Source organism: Salvelinus sp. IW2-2015, linkage group LG36 (assembly GCF_002910315.2).
Source record: "Salvelinus sp. IW2-2015 linkage group LG36, ASM291031v2, whole genome shotgun sequence".
Lineage (NCBI taxonomy): Eukaryota > Metazoa > Chordata > Actinopteri > Salmoniformes > Salmonidae > Salvelinus > Salvelinus sp. IW2-2015.
In genome coordinates this window covers 16,227,343-16,249,617 of record NC_036875.1, presented here as the reverse complement: position 1 = coordinate 16,249,617, position 22,275 = coordinate 16,227,343, and the positions used below count along the sequence as shown (strand labels likewise).

Sequence of the window (22,275 nt, the reverse complement as noted above, 5' to 3'; positions counted from 1 at the left end):
CGACTGGTGCACTTCACAAAATAGATGGCATCATGAGGAAGGAAAATTACGTGGATATATTGAAGCAACATCTCAAGACACCAGTCAGGAAGTTAAAGCTTGGTCGCAAATGGGTCTTTCAATTGGACAATGACCCCAAGCATACTTCCAAAGTTGTGGCAAAATGACGTAAGTACAACAAAGTCAAGGTATTGGAGTGGCCATCACAAAGCCCTGACCTCAATCCCATAGAAAATTTGTGGGCAGAACCGAAAAAGTGTGTGCGAGCAAGGAGGCCTACAAACCTGACTCAGTTATACCAGCTCTTTCTGGAGGAATGGGCCAAAATTCACCCAACTTATTGTGGGAAGCTTGTGAAAGGCTACCCGAAATGTTTGACCCAAGTTAAACAGTTTAACTTCTTATGGCTGCAGGGGCAGTATTGAGTAGCTTGGATGAAAAGTGCACAGAGGTGCCCATAATAAACTGCCTGCTCCTCAGTCCCAGTTGCTAATATATGCATATTATTATTCATATTGGATAGAAAACACTCTGAAGTTTCTAAAACTGTTTGAATTATGTCTGTGAGTATAACAGAACTCATATGGCAGGCAAAAACCTGAGAAGTTCCACTTCCTGTATGAATTTTTTCTGAGGTGGCAGATTTTCAACCAAGCTCTCATTGAAATTACAGCGAGATATTGATGAGTTTTCACTTCCTACGGCTTCCTCTAGATGTCAACAGTCAATAGAACTTTGTCTGATGACTCTAATGTGAAGGGGCGCCGAAGGAGACAGGAATTAGTCAGGTCTGCCACGAGCTGACCATGCTTTCACATGCGCTTTCACATGCGCGTTCACATGAGGAGGACCTCTGTTCCACCGCTCTTCTGAAGTCAACTAATTCTCCGGTTGGAACGTTATTCAAGATATATGTTGACAACATTCTAAAGATTGATTCAATACATCGTTTGACATGTTTTTACTGACTGTTACGGAACTTTTGGACATTTTGTCACGTTATAGTGGATGCGCTTTGTGACTTTGGAATTGTTTACCAAAAGCGCTAACCAAAGTAGCTAATTGGACATAAATAACGGACATTATCGAACAAATCAAGCATTTATTGTGGACCTGGGATTCCTAGGACTGCATTCTTATGAAGTTCATCAAAGGTAAGGAAACATTTATCATGTATTTTCTGGTTTCTGTTGACCCCAACATGGTGGCTAATTTGGCTATTGTTCTGGAGCTCCGTCTCAGATTATTGCATGCYTTGCTTTTTCCGTAAAGTTTTTTTGAAATCTGACACAGCGGTTGCATTAAGGAGGGGTATATCTATAGTTCCATGTGTATAACTTGTATTATCATCTACATTTATGATGAGTATTTCTGTTGAWACGATGTGGCTATGCAAAATCACTTGATGTTTTTGGAACTAGTGAATGTAACGCGCCAATGTAAACTCTGATTTTTTGTTATAAATATGAACTTTATCAAACACAACATGCATGTATTGTGTAACATGAAGTCCTATGAGTGTCATCTRATGAAGATAATCAAAGGTTAGTGATTCATTTTATCTCTATTCCTGCTTTTTCTGACTGCTATCTTTCGCTGGAAAAATGGCTGTGCTTATTGTGGTTTGGTGGTGACCTAACATAATCGTTTGTAGTGCTTTCGCTGAAAAGCATATTTGAAATCAGACACTTTGGTGGGATTAACAACAAGAGTACCTTTAAAATGATATAAGACCCATGTATGTTTGAGGAATTTTAATTATGAGATTTCTGTTGTTTCAATTTGGCGCCCTGCACTTTCACTGGCTGTTGTCATATCGATCCCAGTAGCGGGATGCAGCCATAAGAAGTTTTAAAGGCAATGCTACCACACACTAATTGAGTGTATGTTAACTTCTGGCCCACTGGGAATGTGATGAAAGAAATAAAAGCTGGCATAAATCATTCTCTCTACTATTATTCTGACGTTTCACATTCTTAAAATAAAGTGGTGATCCTAACTGACCTAAGACAGGGAATTTTTACTAGGATTAAATATCAGGAATTGTGAAATTCAGAATTTAAATGTACTTGGTTAAGGTGTATGTAATCTTCYGACTTCAACTGTACATGCTATAAAGTAAGAAGGCACCCACTAAGACAAATAAGCTTCATTAATATCTGCTAACGTAGGCCCCTGCAGGATAGGCTCCTACAGTGGCTATGCTATCTTTGGACCCCTTGAGTCAACAAACATTGCTCTCCGCGGTGGCCAAGAGACACAGATACCCTGTATAAGTTTACAGAAGCCTGCTTGCTGGATAAGCACAACAACCACTACTCGCTACCAATAAATCAATGGGACATATGGGGGATGGAGATCCATTTCGGTCCTTGGGACAGCTTTAATTGAGTGTAAATGGAAATGCGAGAAATGGAGTGGTCANTGGGACAGCTTTAATTGAGTGTAAATGGAAATGCGAGAAATGGAGTGGTCATGTCAGACACCCAGCACACGCTGTAATATTCCCTTGGAAAGTTCTGTTTCTCTGCTCTGCTGCTTGTTGTTTAAACATACTCTCATGAAGAGCAAAAATTATCTTGACATTATGGCTGAATCGAATGTATTAATGCTTAGGATCCTTTTTCACTCGGGACAGCAGTGCAGYCTAAGATAATATATGAAATGTTGTAAGTAAAGATAATATCATTTGAAAGCACAAAGCAAGCTCTTGCTATAGTCGAAGCATGGCTATTCAAACATATGCACATATTTATTCAGATATTGACATTTGATCATTTGTTCCTTCAATAATTCGTTATCTATTGCACACTAAGGTTATGCAAGAGACAACTCACTACAAGCTACATGTAGTTAATTATCTGCCTTTTTGACATACAATATCAGAAACATGACAGTTGATAGGACCCTGCAGATTGCACCACTGGGTCTCCCACTTGTTTACTATGCTAACACAGTTGACAGTTCCACTTTTGGACCCAAAGTTTACATCCTTATCTATCCATGTTACTCTTTATTAGACAGTACAGCTAAAGGTAGAATGGTGCTATATTATGGCTGCAGTTTGCTGCTGCTTACATTCCTTGCTCTGCCGGGTCTATTGCTCGGGGACATGGTATTCCATTGTCCGAGCTGTGCTGCGGAGCGCCAAGCTGCATGTCCTAAGCTTGCTACAACCTGTACTGAGATAGTCAGGGAGCCCGGCTGTGGCTGCTGCCCAGTGTGTTCCCGGTTAGAAGGCGAATTCTGTKGCACACCGAGGTGTTCCACAGGGCTGCGTTGTTATCCCACTGCAGATTCAGAATTGCCCTTGGAGCAGCTGGTTCAGGGGTTAGGACGATGCTCACACAAAGTAGACCCGGTACCCAACCTCACTCAAGAGCATCAGGACAAGAGTGGTAAGTAACTAGACTGTCGCTAAGAGAAGGTTATCATTATTGTAGGGTAACAAGTATTCTGTGTTAAACATGTCTTTAATCGGCCACAATATTGAAGTGCGTGGCATCTGCTGAATGTCATAGGCTGGTATACTGGAGATCTATTGCTTCTCTAAATGTTTCCATTAGAAATCAGTACCCCAAGACGTCCCCTTATTAGGTGTAAATGACAAAACATGTATTTAAAACAATTTTCCCACTTTTTTTAATGCCCAAAGCACAGGTCAAAGATTAATGCTGCTGGCAGTAACTTGGTGCCATCTCACATGCAGCATCCCCTTCACATCAGATTTCCATTTCATGAGCCAGTCAAGTGTAAAAGAGGCACTATCAGGTGCCAGGTGTCTTGTAAGCTTGAGGCTCTCTAAATTATCTTTAATTAGGTAGCAGGTCATATTCCTACACATAGCTCCCCCCTCCATCCATCTCCCTCCCTCCATCATGTGTTTGTTTGATAACTGTTGCTGTTATTGGCATGACAACACATCTTGCAGCAATGGGAGAAAGCTGTACGAACTCATGTGCTTTCGTACCAAAATACACGCACAAAACCTCAGAGTACATACAGTACACTCTGGATGAACTCATCATTTTCAAGGAATTCTGTGCTTGGGTGGATGTTTGAAGATGTGTCCTCATCTGACTGAGCACACATTGCATAGGCTGGAACTGCATTCAGTCTCTGAAAAACAGTGGGTTCTGACAAAAAGTTTCCCAGATTGGGAAGAGCTAATAGTGACTGTCTTTACATGTTGATTGCAAACAACAGACCATAGGTCTGTTACAACTTTTTAGCCTCTTTATTGTCTCATGCTTCCTCTCTTTCTCCTCCTTCTCTATGTGTTGTCTGTGAACAGGGATTGCCCTTGTAGCCCTGCAGGTAATGGTGTACTCAGACTTGGTGTGCTGACACCCCTACAGGTGGTTAATTACTGCATGTCTGTGCTTTTTGTGCGAGAGCGAGAGAGAGAGAGAGAGATTACAAATATAGGATCTTAATTTGACCAGTTTCTCACAGCAGGAAAATCATGTGAATTATTGTGTGGATTCTAATTAAATCAGACATTATAAAGTGGAAATGACTAACTTTAGAAGCCTTTTAAAACCTCAAAACACTAAAGGTTTGCATTTCTAGCTGTGCAGGACATTTCCTGTAACAATAGGGTGATCACATTAAGATCTAACATCTGTAAAGATAGAGAGGGTGCGCTCTGGGTGGCAACTGCATGTTAGTACCTTTATTGAACTCCATTAGCATTAGATTTAACCTGTTCCGAAAGGAAAAGTTATGTGCCCGGAGAAATGAGAATTCTGAGCCTTTTAGAGGTCAAAATGGTATGGAGACTAGTTGAAAAGGTCAATTTCCAAACGAATCAAATATGTTATGAAGGCAGAGCTCGCAATAGTAGCTGTACACTGTAGCAACTTGTTAGCATTAGTTAGCCAAGTTATGCACATCATAATCTTGTTCACCAGACTTCCTCCCAATGCTCAGAATGTCTGGTAGACCAAAGCTTCAAACACAGCCTTCATTAGCCCAGTGGCAAGTTCTGGAAAAAGTCCATATGAAAATAGAAAGTCAGGGAGAAAGTCCAAATGCATATCCATTAACAGTGTGGGGAAGCAACTCTCAAAATATAGTTTACCAAGCTACCAATTTTTTATCTCGTCACATTAGTTTTTGGTTATAAAGTTCCTTTTTTTATCATCATGATTTATTTAAACAGTAATGTGCAATTGACCAAAAGTAATCCAACTTTCTGAATAGGAAACRAAGGCACGGGAATGCCCCTGTCTGTGTGTGTCAGGGCTAAACCAACATACAGGGAAGGTTTTGGAAACCCTCCAAGGCAGTCGATCATCCCCGTCAGTGGCCCGCTTGCGCCAATAAATACAGTATAATGTAATCATGTTATTTTTTATCGAGGCTATGTAATTGATAAAAAAACAGATGGATTCCCAAAGCTGTTCATTTGTTAAGTTGATTATTTATCACATGCTTGCTGCACACATATAGCCTATAGATAATCTGTTTGGCAGAGACAGCATGCAGCTCTCAAACAGCTGGTTGTTGCGTGGAGGAAAGCAGTAGGAAAGATGTTCCAAGTCATGATATCTACCAGTAAATGCTAAGGCAAGAATAGGTATGCAAACCAGGTATTACTGGTGATGTATAACGAATACTGATGATGCACAATTTAGTCCTGCTAAGCTACAGGACTGTTTTACTAGCACAGACTGGAATGTTCTGGGACTCTTCTGATGGCATTGAGGAGTACACCACAGCAGTCACTGGCTTCATCAATAAGTGCATCGATGACATCACCCTCACAGTGACCGTACGTACATTCCCCAACCAGAAGCCATGGATTACAGGAAAAATCCGCACTGAACTTAAAGGGTAGAGCTTCCGCTTTCAAGGAGCGGGACTCCAACCTGGAAGCCTTTAACCTCTCTGGGATATGTGGGACGTTAGCATCCCACCTGGCCAACATCCAGTGAAAATGCAGAGCGCCAAATTCAAATAAATTACTATAAATTACTATAAATTACAACCCTCCCGGCGCGACACAAAACGCAGAAATAAAGATATAATTCATGCCTTACCTTTAACGAGCTTCTTCTGTTGGCACTCCAATATGTCCCATAAACATCACAAATGGTCCTTTTGTTCGATTAATTCCGTCGATATATATCCAAAATGTCCATTTATTTGGCGCGTTTGATCCAGAAAAACACCGGTTCCAACTTGCACAACGTGACTACAAAATATCTCAAAAGTTACCTGTAAGCTTTGTCCAAATTTTTCAAACTACTTTTGTAATACAACTTTAGGTATTTTTTTACGTAAATAATAGATAAAATTGAAGACGGGATAATCTGTGTTCAATACCGGAGGAAAACAATGTGTAGCATGCTTTCTGGTCACGCGCCTCTAACAAACAGTACACTTCACTGGAGCCTCATTCTGAACATGGCTACTTCTTCATTTCTCAAAGGAAAAACTTCAACCAATTTCTAAAGACTGTTGACATCCAGTGGAAGCGATAGAAACTGCAGGAAGGTCCCTTAGAAATCTGGATTCCCAATGAAAACTTTTGCCTGCCAAATAAGTTCTGTTATAGTCACAGACATGATTCAAACAGTTTTAGAAATTTCAGAGTGTTTTCTATCCAATACTAATAATTGCATATATTAGCATCTGGGACTGAGTAGGAGGCAGTTTACTCTGGGCACGCTTTTCATCCAAACCTGAAAATGCTGCCCCCTATCCACAAGAAGTTAAGAAATCCCGCTATGTCCCCAGAGGAACCATGGGGGCATAGCGGGATGTCAATACAGGACTAAGACTGAATCATACTACACCAGCTCCGACGCTCGTCAGATGTGGCAGGGCTTGCAAACTATTACAGACTACAAAGGGAAGCACAGCCACGAGCTGCCCRGTGACATGAACCTACCAGACAAGCTAAATTACCGTTCCGGACGACTGTGTGATCACGCTCTCCGTAGCCGATGTGAGTAGACCTTTAAACAGGTCAACATTCACAAGGCTGCAGGGCCAGACGGATTACCAGGACGTGTACTCCGAGCATGCGCTGACCAACTGGCAAGTGTCTTTACTGACATTTTCAACCTGTCCCTGACTGAGTCTGTAATACCAACATGTTTCAAGCAGACAACCATAGTCCCTGTGCCGAAATTAACACTAAGGTAACCTGCCAAAATGATTACCGACCCGTAGCACTCACGTCTGTAGCCATGAAGTGCTTTGAAAGGCTGGTCATAGCTCACATCAACACCATTATCCCATTATCCCAGAAACCCTAGACCCACTCCGATTTGCACACCGCCCCAACAGATCCACAGATGATGCAATCTCTATTGTACTCAACACTGTCCTTTCCCACTTGGACAAAAGGAACACATATGTGAGAATGCTATTCATTGATTCATTACAGCTCATCGTTCAACACCATAGTGCCCTCAAAGCTCATCACTAAGCTAAGGACCCTGGGACTAAACACCTCACTCTGCAACTGGATCCTGGACTTCCTGATGGGCTGAACGTTTGTCAATTTTGGGACTACAATTGATGTTTGCCACTACTATCAATTCCACATGGAACATGTTTTGCACTATTCCCCAACACTGGMCATTTGAGTCCATACTGTTGTTTTTACTGGGGTTGTTGGTTTTCCTAACAAGCACAACCCATATTGATCATAGATTTGGATAATGTATAGCCAGCAAGGCTTCTAAATTCCCCCTATTAAAAATTAGAATTTCATTTATCTGCATGTCCAGCCATTATATTTAGCCTCACAATTAAGTGTTTTACCATTTTCTTTTTAAGACAACCAGGGATACAAGTAGAACACAAAACAATTTGACATAAACAGTTGCATACATTAGTTTTATTGACAAATGTCAATAAAATAATAAAGTGCGCCAAAGCAAAAACCTGATCAAATGTATATGGATGCTGTAACTACAGAAATTGTTGGCTGGATGGGAAATAAATATCCAGCTAGCCAGTGACAACTGTGTGGAGTTTGGAGTTTGTGACAGTAACTATGTAAAGTTATTAYAGTATTATAGACACTATGTTCTGGGATTTCCTATGATCTTCTATGTAGAAGACCCACATACCTTCTAAAGACTCTTATGTAGCTTGTGATCTTCATAGACATGTTACATGTGCGTGTTCGTGAGAGTCTCACCTTTTCATAGATAGCTTTTAATAGTTTGTAGCTCAAACTATTGGACTCCACAGACTTGTTTTTTTTTACGGGATCTGCCCTTGTCTCACAAACACTGCTCTATCTCAGCTCCTGTTAATCACACAGACCAATGATTGGTATCTACGGATGCAGATGAAATAGACTAATCAAATTGTGTAGCTCAAACACACAATGTTGAAAAGGGTTTAGAAGTCCAAAACATGCAGGTGTTACGGCGGCACTTATTGGGTTAAGTTAGCTAGAGATAAAAGGTAGCTAGCTAGCTACAGCTAGCTCGCTACTCTCAAGATTGGGGGAATGTTTTTGCTAGCACACAACATGTTTCTGATTCAGAACCATGCCTCACAGTCATGTAATTCGCTCAGATCAAATAATGACAAATACTTAGAGGAGCTGAATCAAAAACAAAACTACTTCTCTGGTATAAAATGTTCCATGTGGAATTGATAGTAGTCGCAAACATCAATTGTAGTCCCAAAATTGACAAAACAAGTGTAAAGTTGGATAATTTATAACGTCAGTGTTTTGTGAGATTAATGGAATAAAGGATGTAAATGTTTTTCTCATGTTGGGTTTAGATTTCAGTCCTGCCCACATTCCCACTAACGTGGGACCACTGCCTGTTAGCACCCAAATCATCTGAGCACAGCTGCACGCTATCCAGTTGTAGTAGCAGAATCAACCTATAGCACACCCATTCCTTTACAGACAGTAGAACTACCCAATGAGACAACGAACAAGACATAGCTACAATACATCATCGCCAATGTTATGTTGAAAGAACAAGTCTTGTTCATTATCAAAGGCTTGTTTTTTCCCACAACTCAAACATCCACACATTCGTGAGTCAACATTAGCATCCCAAACACAACTGTCATTCCTTTAGCCAATTTCGTAGATAGCAYGGTGGTGCAGGATGTTTGGGGCTTGGGATAACTCAACCACGGTAAGTGAAGAGGAACAAACAACAATAACTGCCATATATTGATCATAACACATACACATCAAACCACACCCTCAAGATTCAAATCTAGTTTTTCTTGAGGAGAAAAACCCAGKTGAAATCAGTTCAGACCCCCGTCAGGTTTACTACCACAAAGGCCAGATTTGAGTCGTTGGTGTTTATATGCGCAATTAGCCTGGTGACGATGTTAGGCACATCATTACTATTCCATGATAAGAATTTTGGGACTATTTGTATCTCTACTTGTGAGTTGTTGCTAGCTTTTTAGCATAAGTTAGACACATTGCAATTGACACAAAATCTATGGAGGTTGACTGATATGACACTTTTGACTGTAATTCCTTTTGGAATAAGTGCTAAGTCATCAAACACAAGACTAGACCTCATGTTTTTTGGGAGCAGAAAACTTGAGTTGGAAGAAGAAGCAAACCATCATATTTTTGGGCTCCCTGCTTCGACAAAACCTACACAATAATTTTACTGTTTGCCAACTGAACTTGTTTGAAGAGGTTTAGCCTCAAGTGGAAGGAACCATCACAAGGTACGGCCATTATCTTGGCAGAAGAAAAATCTTGTGATTTGCAACCTATTTACCACATTTTGAGCACAGTTATACTGTAAATGACAACCAATGTCCAAAAGAACGGTACCATTTTAATTGACATTGTAAATACTGTATATCACTAATTCAGACAGCTGTGAAAGCATGTTCAGTAGCATTCTCAAAGCCAAGGTTCACATAACTTTCTAACATGCAGTTGCTATGCTGCCAAGATGGGATCAACACTAGTGTTTCAAAGTGAAACTAACAAGCTGATGGTTGTTGGCTGAAACGTGTATAATTCTCCTGAAATTTGGAATTTCAATAGCTACTGCCACAAAGCATTCAATCTGTCCAGAACAATGAACGCTATACTCTCTACTGCTGTGGACATTTTAACCAGTGGACAGTAAGCCATTCCTGACATTTTGAGGAGAAGCATACTAAGTAAAGTAATAAAAAAATGGTGTATAAATACACACAAGAATAGATATGAATACCCCCTCTCTCATTCTCTCATTCTCTCTCGCCCTCTCAATTAAATTCAATTTAAGGGCTTTATTGGCATGTTAAACATATGTTAACATTGCCAAAGCAGGTGAACTAGATAATAATCAAAAGTGAAAAAATCTCTCTCTCTCTCAGACACTCTGGCACAGTGACTGTACTCTGTTTGAATACCTTTGTCAAGTCAATGGGTTGCTCTATCCCTCCTGGGAGTGGTTTACTGTCTTAGAGCTGCATTCCTCTGTTTGTGCCTCCCTAATTACAGATAAGAGTTAGTGGAGTGAGACACACACACACAGAGACACACGCACAAACACACACACGCTCACACAGTGCCCCCAGGAGGTAGTTCACCTCCACTGAGAAGGCAGGCAGAAAGTCCTTAATCAGCAAGAAAACCAGGCTAAAAGTGCTTCCATACTATTCCCTGCTCGCTTCCCATGATAGGGAGTAATGTTCTGATCCGCAGTCAACAATTCTCCACCAGTGTTCTCTATAAGAATAGCAAAATTCAGCTAAGTTATAAACAGCGTTTCTGGGTTTCAAAACTGAGTGACTAGGAAATGAGTGTAACTATATCAGAATGTAGACGTTTTGTAAATCTGAGCCCTCCTGAAAATTCCCCATATCCATTGTTGGGCCAATTCAGCCTAATTTTTGTGAACCGAGCGATGCTACAAAAGTGTAGTGTGAAAGACAGTGTAACTGGGACAGCATGGCACAGCTTGTGTTGTAATACAGATAACGCTTTGCCAAAGATTATAAAACTTCAGGTGGACCAAACAAAGATTAACATTTGGGTACAACTTTATCCACCACCACAATTGTTTTATTTTTTATAATTATATATATTTTTTTACAGATAGAAGGAAAACAGTGTAAAAGACAGGTGGGACCGGGATTCGATCTCTCTCAGCTAGAGGCTCATATACAGTGCCTTTATAAAGTTTGCATACCTCTTGACTTAGTCCACATTTTGTTTTGTTACAGACTGAATTCAAAATCCATTAAATATATGCTTTTTCTCACCCATCTACACTCAGTACCACATAATGACAAAGTGAATACAAATGTTTAGAAATGTCTTAAAGAGAAACTCTTTAAAATTATTCAAGCTCTGTCAAGTTGGTTGTTGATCATTGCWAGACAACCATTTTTTTYYSCCATAGATTTTCAATGAATTTAAGTCAAAACTGTAACTAGGCCACTTAGGAACATTCAATATTGTCTTTTATGGGCTCCTAACCACTGTGCTATTTTGTTTGTTTTTTCACATTGTTTGTAACTCATTTTGTACATAATGTTGCTGCTACCGTCTCTTATGACCGAAAATAGCTTTTGGACATCAGAACAGCGATTACTTACTTCGAACTAGACTAAGATTTTTTCTTTAATGAGTCTGACGCAAAGGATACACCGCTTTGTCAAGACAAGGCCCAAATCCCCATCATCCGCGTGATGAAAGATGGAGAAAAAGGGGGAGGAGGGCGGGGTGCCCTGTAAGAATTTGGCGACGAGTAGGTAAACCACCACTACCCTCCGTATTAATAGCCAACTTGCAATCATTGGAAAACAAACTGAACGATCTACGATTAAGACTATCCTGCCAAAGGGACATTAAAAACGATAATATCTTATGTTTCACCGAGACGTGGCTAAACAACGACACGGATAATATAGAGATGGCTKGTTTCTCCTTGCATCGGCAGGACAGAGCAGATATGTCTGGTAAGATGAGGGGCAGGGGTGTGTGTCTATTTGTCAATAACTGCTGGTGCGCAATATCAAATATTAAAGAAGTCTCGAGGTATTGCTCGCCTGAGGTAGAATACCTCATGATAAGCTTTAATGCAGGCAAACTTAAATATGTTTTTACCTAATTTCTACCAGCATGTCACATGTGCAACCAGAGGAAAAACTCTAGACCACCTTTACCTCCCTACAAAGCTCTCCCTCTCCCTCCATTTGGCCAATCTGACCATAATTCTATCCTCCTGATTCCTGCTTACAAGCAATAACTAAAGCAGGAAGTACCAGTATCGCTCAATACGGAAGTGGTCAGATGATGCGGATGCTACGCTACAGGACTGTTTTGCTAGCACAGACTGGAATATGTTCTGGGATTCATCCAATGGCATTGAGTATACCACCTCAGTCACCGGCTTCATCAATAAGTGCATCGACAACTTCCTCCTCACAGTGACCGTACGTACACATCCCAAACAGAAGCCATGGATTACAGGCAACATCCGCACCGAGCTAAAGGCGCTTTCAAGGAGCGGGACACTAATCCGGACACTTATAAGAAATCCTGCTATGCCATCAGACAAACCATCAAACTTGCAAAGTGAACCATCAAACAGACACCGGCTCTGACGCTCGTCAGATATGGCAGGGCTTGAAAACTGTTATGGACTACAAAGGGAAACCCAGCCATGAGCTGCCCACTGACGTGAGCCTACCAGACGAGCTAAATGCCCTTTATGCTCGCTTCACTGAAGCTTGCATGAGAGCACCAGCTGTTCCGGACGACTGTGTGATCACGCTCTCCGTAGCCGATGTGAGCAAGACCTTTAAACAGGTCAACATTCACAAAKCTGCGTGGCCAGAAGGATTACCAGGACGTGTACTCAAAGCATACGCGGACCAACTGGCAAGTCTCTTCACTTCCATTTTCAACCTCTCCCTGACTGAGTCTGTAATACCTACATGTTTCAAACAGACCACCTGCCTAAATGATTACCGACCCGTAGCACTCACGTTGGTAACCATGAAGTGCTTTGAAAGGCTGGTCATGGCTCACATCAACACCATCATGCTGGAAACCCTAGACCCACTCCAATTCTCAATCGCACTCCACACTGCCCTTTCCCACCTGGACAAAAGGAACACCTATGTGAGAATGCTGTTCATTGACTAGAGCTCAGCGTTCACCACCATAGTACCCACCAAGCGCATCACTTAACTAAGGACCCTGGGACTAAACACCTCCTTCTGCAACTGGATCCTGGACTTCCTGACGGGCCTCCCCCAGGTGGTAATGTTAGGCAACAACACATCTGCCACGCTGATCCTCAACACTGGGGCCCGTTAGGGGTGCGTGCTTAGTCCCCTCCTGTACTCCCTGTTCTCCCATGACTGCGTGGTCAAGCACGACTCCAACACAATCATTCACTTTGCTGATGACAGTGGTAGGCCTGATCACCGACAATGAGGAGACAGCCTATAGGGAGGAGGTCAGAGACCTGGCAGTGTGGTGCCAGGACAACAACTTCTCCCTCAATGTGAACAAAACAAAGTGATCGTRGGCTATAGGAAAAGGAAGGCTGAACAGGCCCCCATTAACAATGATGGGGCTGAAGTGGAGCGGGTCGAGAGTTTCAAGTTCCACCAACGAACTAACATGGTTCAAACACACCAAGACAGTTGTGAAGAGAGCACGGCGACACCTTTTCCCTCTCAGGAGACTGAAAAGATTTTTAATGAGTCCCCAGATCCTCAAAAGGTTCTACAGCTGCACTATCAAGAGCATCCTGGCCGGTTGCATCACCGTCTGGTATGGAAACTGCTCTGCATCTGACCGTAAGGTGTTACAGAGGGTACTGTGTACGGCCCAGTACATCACTGGGGCCAAGATTCCTGACATCTAGGACCTATATACTAGGCGGTGTCAGAGGAAAGYCCAAAAAATGGTCAATGACTCTAGTCACCCAAGTCATAGACTGTTCTCTCTGCTACCGCACGGCAAGCAGTACCGGAGATCCAAGTCTAGGTCCAAGAAGCTTCTAAACAGTTTCTACCCCAAAGCCATAAGACTCCTGAACATCTAATCAAATGGCTACCCAGACTATTTGCATTGCTCCCCCTTTTTACATTGCTGCTATGGGGTATTATGTGTAGGCCAGTGGCAAAAACATATATAAATGTAATCCGTTTTAAATTCAGGCTGTAACACAATTTTGGGGGGAAAAAGTCAAGGRGTGTGAATACTTTCTGAAGGCACTGTATGTGCTGAGGGCTTTGATTTTAACCACACAACCAATCTTAGGCACCATCTCTCATCATTATTTACAACCTGTAGTACATACAAACTGTCACCAATGAGATTATAGTCCCGACCACTTCTGAGACTCAGCAGGAGAAGTGACATCAGGGTGTGAGACACATACTGTACCAGCAGGATGGTGCCTTGAGGGAGCCAATGTGAATCTTTTGTCTTCCAAAGATAACACATTGTTTACAGAAACCTGTCATTAGAAACATARTGCTTTGAAAGCTCCTTTGGGATTAATTAAAGGAGAGCAAACAATTGTGTGTGTATCTATGGGTGTGTGTGTTCTGTCGACCCTGAGAGTCTATAAGGGGAACATTTTCTTCAGCAATCATTTTCTCTTTGTTTGGAACGAGTTTCCGGTGCATATAAACTTTTTATGTGCAGATGTCCTTGTTTGTATTCGGGGCATGTACACTCTTAGAATAAAAGGTTCCAAAATGGTTCTGTGGCTGTCCCAATAGGAGAACTATTATTGGTTCCATGTAGAACCCTCTGTGAAAACAGTTCTACAAGGAACCCAAAAGGGTTCTAATTGGAACCAAAAGGGGTTYTTCATAGGGTTCTCCTATGGGGACAGCCAAAGAACCATTTTTGGTTCTAGATACAGTACCACCTTTTTTCTAAGAGTGCACTAAGTCTTTGTTTGTGTGTGCGTGTGTGTGTGTGTGTGTGTGTGTGTGTGCATGCAGGACCTATAGTGGAGCTGCAGGGCGCTGAGGGTCCCCCTCAGAAGAAGCCGACCAAAGATGCCAGCCCCTGGATGTGGTCCAAACAGAAGGCTGTGAGGCAGGCCCAGAACGAGCTCAAGACCAAGATGAAGACCAACACCCGCCCTGAGGAACCTAGGACCCAGGATTTTTATTTATTTTTTTGAATGGTTTGTCCTGACCTGAGTGGGCCGCACTCAGGTCAGGACAAACCATTCAAAAAATAAATAAAAATCCATCTTTGTTCACATCCGCTATCTGAGAGATACAGTTCAGAAACTTGATGAGTAATTAGTATTATGACACTACATAGCTTAGAATGGCTAAACTTAGGGCCTTCCGAGTGGCGCAGCGGTCTAAGGCACTGCATCGCAGTGCTTGAGGCGTCACTACAGAACCGGGTTTGATACCGGACTATGTCGCAGCCGGCCATGACCGGGAGACCTATAAGGCGACACACAATTGGCCCAGCATCATCTGGGTCAGGAGAGGGTTTGGCCGGCCGAGATGTCCTTGTCCCACCGCGCTCTAGCGACTGTGGCGGGCTGGGCGCATGAACGCTAACACGGTCGCCAGTTGTACAGTGTTTCCTCCGAAACATTGGAGCGGCCGGGTTAAGCGAGCAGTGTGTCAAGAAGCAGTGTGGCTTGACAGGGTCGTGTTTCGGAGAACGCATGGCTCTCGACCTTCACCTCTCCCGAGTCCGTATGGGAGTTGCAGCGATGGGTCAGGACTGTAATTAACAATTGGATATCATGAAATTGGAGAGAAAAACATGGATTTGGGTAGGGTCAACTGATCCTAGAGCCTCCCAACCTCCCTAAACACACTGTTGTGTAAATTGATCACAGTTCTGAAAGTGGTATCTGTAAATCCACTATATGCAATTGATTGAATACTGGCCTTAATGACCCTGGTTGGTATTTGGTACGGCAGTGCCCTCTTCCGTACACACACAAACACACAGCTACTTTGTATGTCAATAAAATCTTGATATATTTATATGTGTTGACAGATTGTCATTTATTTACATAGACCACTGAAGGCCAATATTCTTATACATTTGGCCCTATTTATTTTAATACTGCAATTGGTATAACTGTTTACAAAATACTATCAAATATTGACAGTATTTTCACCGTCAATCAGTAGAAATATTCGAGCTAAGTTGAATTGTGTTAAATTTGCACACTGCCAACAAACAGCACTCATTCAACAGTGTTTATGTGCTTCATTCAAGATCACGTGGCTTACAACCCACTGTCGTCCGGTTCATGTGAACTTTGTTTAAAGCAAAAACATGTGGCATGCTAATAAGCGTGGCCCTCGGGGCCCACAGAGAAGAGCCATAAGTGTTCCGACCTAGGAAACAATCATATACATGCCCAGATCTTCTCCCTCATTTAACTCTATGTATTGCCACAAAACACAAAAGAAGCGAGAGGGAACACAATTGATGAGAMCATTAGAGACAACAATGGATATACTAATGCAGTAAATGGGGGTAGGCAAATGGGGGAGTCAGTTCTGGGGGTTGGTAAGTTATGGGTTGTGGAGGGACAACTAAAATGACAATTCAAAAATGTTCCAACCTGGGGTTTGGTGAAATGGAGTGTTAAAGATGGGTTTTCTGTTAACGTGAGTGTTTGGAGTATGAGGTAAATATAGTGAGATCATTATTTACTCCAACTAGACATGAGAAGAATTGCTAAGTTAAAAGCTCGCTTTTTCTACATCCTCCTTCCCTCAATAGAATGTGTGGGAACTTAGCATCCATATGTTATTGTAAGGTCCAGATAAGAACCCTGGCGGGTCCTGCCGCTCTCTTGTCCCAGACCAAACCGTTGGAGGACACACTGATCCACTTTGATGGCTGTCATACACTACTGTATAGTATACATAGGCCGGAAAACACAGCCCTCAGCTCTGTCACGCTGTGCACCCGTCATACAATTCAATCACTTATTTAAGGGAAAGGAAAGGGGGGGGGGGGATACCTAGTCAGTTGTACAACTGAATGCCTTCCGCATTTAACCCAACCCCTCTGAATCAGAGAGGTGCGGGGGGCTGCCTTAATCGACATCCACGTCTGTGACGCCCGGGGAACAGTGGGTTAACTGCCTTGCTCAGGGGCAGAACGACATATTTTTACCTTGTCAGCTCGGGGACTCGATCCAGCAGCATTTCAGTTACTGGCTCAACGCTATGTACTGGATGGTGCTGAGTTGAATGTGTATTAGTTCAACAGTCAGCATTTTGTCTGTGCTTTTCAGAGCCATTGTCAACAGGAGATGGACAAGGTGCTGGAGGAGATCTCCAAGATGACCTTCCATGACAACAGGGAACCGCTGGAGAATCTGTACGAGCTCAACTTCCCCAATTGTGACAGAAGGGGCCAATACAATCTCAAACAGGTGAGCCTCAAATCATTGATATGGTTAATGTAATATACTGTAGCCTCACAGCATATTGGCCAGTGTTGATTTTTCAGTGTAACATTTCTAAAAGAACCACAGTGTTGATGTTAATAACCAGTGTTGACTGTGAGATTGTGATTGTGTCTGTTTTACTCTGTGGAGAGTAAAACATTTCTATCAAAACTATGGCCATCATTATCCCCAGCATGCTCTACTGCAGCTCGATTTTTGCATGTACATTGATTGATTCATGAATCTTATGCTACACAAAGATAAATAACTAACTACTATCAGTTAGGTAGATTTATTGCACCCTTTAMTGAAATGGTTGTTCTAGTTTAAATGGTTTAGGTAGTCCCCTTTATCAATATTCCTAACCCTGAGTGTCATTAAGGAATGCAGGTTGTGGTTGAATAAAAATTCCAACYGTTGGATGCCATAACTCTGTCTGGATTCCAATAGGAATGACATATCACTTCGCAAGTCAGCATTATGTTACTTGCAGGCCTGATGTGGCCTGTAAACCAGTAGGTTCCTAACAACCCTATGTTGGGGTAAACATGGGCATCAAAGTAAGGCCTTATGATATTATTCATATGTAGATTTTAGTTGAAGCTCAATGTTAAATTTAAATCTACTTACTTTCATAGCTATGCCAATATTGTCGATGAAATTCGCAAATCACCTTGATTGTAGGTACACACTCCCTGCCCCTCGTCCTGAGCCATCCGGCCATTTCAGGGAACAGGATTTTTAACAGGATTGTCAGCATTAGGAAGAACCCCCCCCCCACCTAGCTCAATATCGCGCTATTGGATAAGAACGAGACTACAGCATCCATAAAGTGACTATTAGACTTGCCACCTTTCGGACTGAATACATTTTAGGGGCAACAGTTTTGATTCAATTTATAATTTATCGGTTTCAAGTGCCAATAGATAAGCAATGATGTACTATATTTTTGTAGCATTTCTGACAACACTAATATATTTTTCAACCCAATCTCAGAATTCTAACACTGGATGGAGCAACTCGGTTGCTCAGCATTAACACAGCTGCTGCTTCACCAGGCTGCCAGTCATCAGCAGTGTGTTTATTTGTTTATTTATTTGTTTATTTATTTGATTCCCCATTAGCTTTTGCAGAGGCTGCAGCTATTCGTCATGGGGTCCATAAAAAACACAAAACATGAAAAGTAACACTGATATGGCCGAAGACAACTTCCCTCGAGGGACACCACATTGTATATATGTGATGTTAGAGAAGCTTCCATTGAAGACCACTTTGGGTTCTATTGGATAAATAACTCTCCAACCATGTGATGGCAGGTAATGTAAAGCCAAAACAAGTGAGTTTCTTCAATACCAATGTATGATCAATAACATCAAACGCAGCACTGTAATCTAACAATACAGCTCCAAATATAATCTTACTATCAATTTCTTTTCACTAATAATCTGTCATCTGAGTCAGTCAGTATAAATTGATTGCCTTTCTCTATGTGTATGCTGAAAGTCAGTAGTGAACTTGTTCTCTGAAAAATAGCATTGCATTTGGTCAAACACAATTATCTCCTTCAGTTTACTAAGAACAGGCAGCAAAATGATTGGGCTGCTGTTAGAGCCAGCAAAGGGTGCTTTACTATTTTTAGGCAGTGGAATTACTTCAAATCAAATTCTTCCACCTCTCCCACACTAACTTGACCAAATTCAAAACAGCAATCCTTCTCTTTCATTGTTAGATATTTTTTACCAAAATATGGTGGTTCATCGTTCGATGTTGTAATTTCACTTCTGAGTTTTACCACTTTACTAATGAAATAGTAATTGAAATGATTGGCAATAGCTAAAGGACCCATCAATTTCAATGAACGATGGAAATGAATTGGGTTTTCCTCCCATGGTATAATTCAAGGTAGATTGTGTTTTATGTAATTTATCTTGGTTTTGTAATATAATTTATTCTTCATTTTGGTAAGTTTAGGTACAACATTTCTCCATTTACAGTTTGTTAACCAATCAGCTGAGCAGCTTGACTTGTTTGCCATCTCTTTTCCATAATTTCTTTGAACCATACAATTATTTTATTCATCATCAATCCAGAGGGCTCTAAGAGTTCTCAGTTATTTTCTTAATGGGTAAATACCTCCAGTGCTGTATCCAGATTCACTTCCTCATACACATCAGACCAACATAAATGATTTTAACAAAAGAGTAAGAAAACATTTTGTAAGATCTCTTATGAATTTCTTTAGGCCCAACCTTTGGCACTTTGGCTTTCCTTGTTATTGCCACGATGTTATGGCCACTACAGCCAATGGGAACTGCGAAATGCTTGTGTTTCTAGCTCCAACAGCGAAGTAATATCTATCAATTTCACAACAATACACACAAATCTAAAGTAAAGCAATGGAATTAAGAATATATAAATATTTGGACGAGCACTGTCGGAGCGGCATTGACTAATTGACTATAGAATAGAATACAGTAAATACAGTTGAATTCGGAAGTTTACATACACCTTAACGAAATACATTTAAACGCAGATTTTCACAATTCCTGACATTTAATCTGAGTAAAAATTCCCTGTTTTAGGTCAGTTAGGATCACCACTTTTTTTTAAGAATGTGAAACGTCAGAATGATAGCAGAGAGAATGATTTATTTCAGCTTTTATTTCTTTCATCACATTCCCATTTGGTCAGAAGTTTACATACACTCAATTAGTATTTGGTAGCATTGCCTTTAAATTGTTTAACTTGGGTCGAATGTTTTGGGTAGCCTTGCACAAGCTTCCCACAATAAGTTGGGTGAATTTTGTCCCATTCCTCCTGACAGAGCTGGTGTAACTGAATCAGGATTGTAGGCCTCCTTGCTCGAACACGCTTTTTCAGTTCTGTCCACAAATTTTCTATGGGATTGAGGTCAGGRTTTTGTGATGGACACTCCTYYTACAGCAAAGCACCCCCACAACATGATGCTGCCACCCCTGTGCTTCACAGTTGGGATGGTGTTCTTCAGATTGCAAGCCACCCCCTTTTTCCTACAATATAACAATGGTCATTATGGTCAAACAGTTCTATTTTTGTTTCATCAGACCAGAGGACATTTCTCCAAAAAGTATGATCTTTGTCCCCATGTGCAGTTGCAAACCGTAGTCTGGCTTTTTTTATGGCGGTTTTGGAGCAGTGGCTTCTTCCTTGCTGAGCGGCCTTTCAGGTTATGTCTATATAGGACTCGTTTTACTGTGGATATAGATACTTTTGTAYCTGTTTCCTCCAGCATCTTCACAAGGTCCTTTGCTGTTGTTCTAGGATTGACTTGCACTTCTCGCACCAAAGTACGTTCATCTCTAGGAGACAGAACGCGTCTACTTCTGACCCACTGGAATTGTGGTACAGTGAATTATAAGTGAAATAATCTGTCTGTAAACAATTGTCGGAAACATTACTCGTGTCATGCACAAAGTAGATGTCTTAATCGACTTGCCAAAACTATAGTTTGTTAACAAGAAATGTGTGGAGTGGTTGAAAAGCGAGTTTGAATGACTCCAACCTAAGTGTATGTAAACTTCCGACTTCAACTGTATGTATATATCAGTGGAGGCTCCTCAGAAGAGGAAGGGGAGGACCATCCTCATAAAAATTTAAGTAGTAAAACATATAGTTTTTATATGAATGAAACTATACTAAATATATTCACTTCACCAAATAATTGATTAAAACACGTGGTTTTGCATTGAAGGTCTACAGTAGCCTCAGCATCACTCTGTAGACTAGCACTGTGGTATTGCCGGAGGACAGCTAGCTTCTGTCCTCCTCTGGGTATATTTACTTCAATACAAAACCTATGAGGCTAATGGTTCTCACGCCTTTCAGGCTCCATATCTAAATCTTTTCAGGGTACCTAAATCTACATTCGTGCCAAATTGGGTGTGTTAATCTCAAAATAAGATTTCTGAACTGTATATTATATTTTTTTTATTTTTTTTATTTTATTATTAAAATTGTTTATTTATTTTTTTCATATTTTTGTTATATATATATTTTTTTTTATATATTTAAAAAAAAAAAAAATTTTAACGTTATTTTACCAGGTAAGGTGACTGAGAACACGTTCTCATTTGCAGCAACGACCTGGGGAATAGTTACAGGGGAGAGGAGGGGGATGAATGAGCCAATTGTAAACTGGGGATTATTAGGTGACCGTGATGGTTGAGGGCCAGATTGGGAATTTAGCCAGGACACCGGGGTTAACACCCCTACTCTTACGATAAGTGCCATGGGATCTTTAATGACCTCAGAGAGTCAGGACACCCGTTTAACGTCCCATCCGAAAGACGGCACCCTACACAGAGCAGTGTTACCGTCTGTGGCCATTTCATAAGACGACTGTTAAGGCACCCAGGGGCCAAATATGTCTTGGCTCCATATCTAAAAAAAAGTATTTCAGAACATTAACATTATATTACCAACAGTGGCCATTTTGTAAAATGGCTGCTACGGCCCCAAGGGTGTGAGTCAATATCTAAATATTTTGAGGCTACATAAACACACCAAATGTGGCACAGAGGTAGATTTATCTAAAAACAGGCCCTCAGAACATTAAGAGTGTATTACCAACAGTAGCCTTTTTTGTAAAATGGCCGCCACAGTCCCCAGGGGCCAGATCTGTGGTGGATCCATATTAAAAGCTTTTCAGGCTACATAAATGTAGTTCTGTGCCAAATTTTGTGTGTTTATCTCAAAATAGTCCTTCTGGATTGTAAAATAGTGTTACAAAATGCGGCCATTTTGAAAAATGGCTGTCACTCCTCCCAGGGGCCAAATCTGTGGTGTCTCCATATTAACATATTCTCAGGGTCCATAAACCTACCTCTGTTCCAAAGTTGGTGCCTTTATCTCA

The 22,275-nt window shown here is 41.3% G+C and overlaps 1 protein-coding gene across 1 annotated transcript in view; it reads left to right on the top strand.

Moving 5' to 3' along the window:
• The first annotated feature begins 3,000 nt into the window (after nucleotides 1-3,000).
• The window catches only part of LOC111959243 (insulin-like growth factor-binding protein 2-B), a 30,947-nt gene continuing 11,672 nt past the window's right edge, over nucleotides 3,001-22,275 (top strand). Inside the window, exons 1-3 of the mRNA XM_023980724.2 lie at nucleotides 3,001-3,398; nucleotides 14,938-15,102; nucleotides 17,218-17,369. Of these exons, the coding sequence (XP_023836492.1) occupies nucleotides 3,041-3,398; nucleotides 14,938-15,102; nucleotides 17,218-17,369 (675 nt within the window). The 5' untranslated portion in view covers nucleotides 3,001-3,040. The remainder of the gene's footprint in view (nucleotides 3,399-14,937; nucleotides 15,103-17,217; nucleotides 17,370-22,275) is intronic.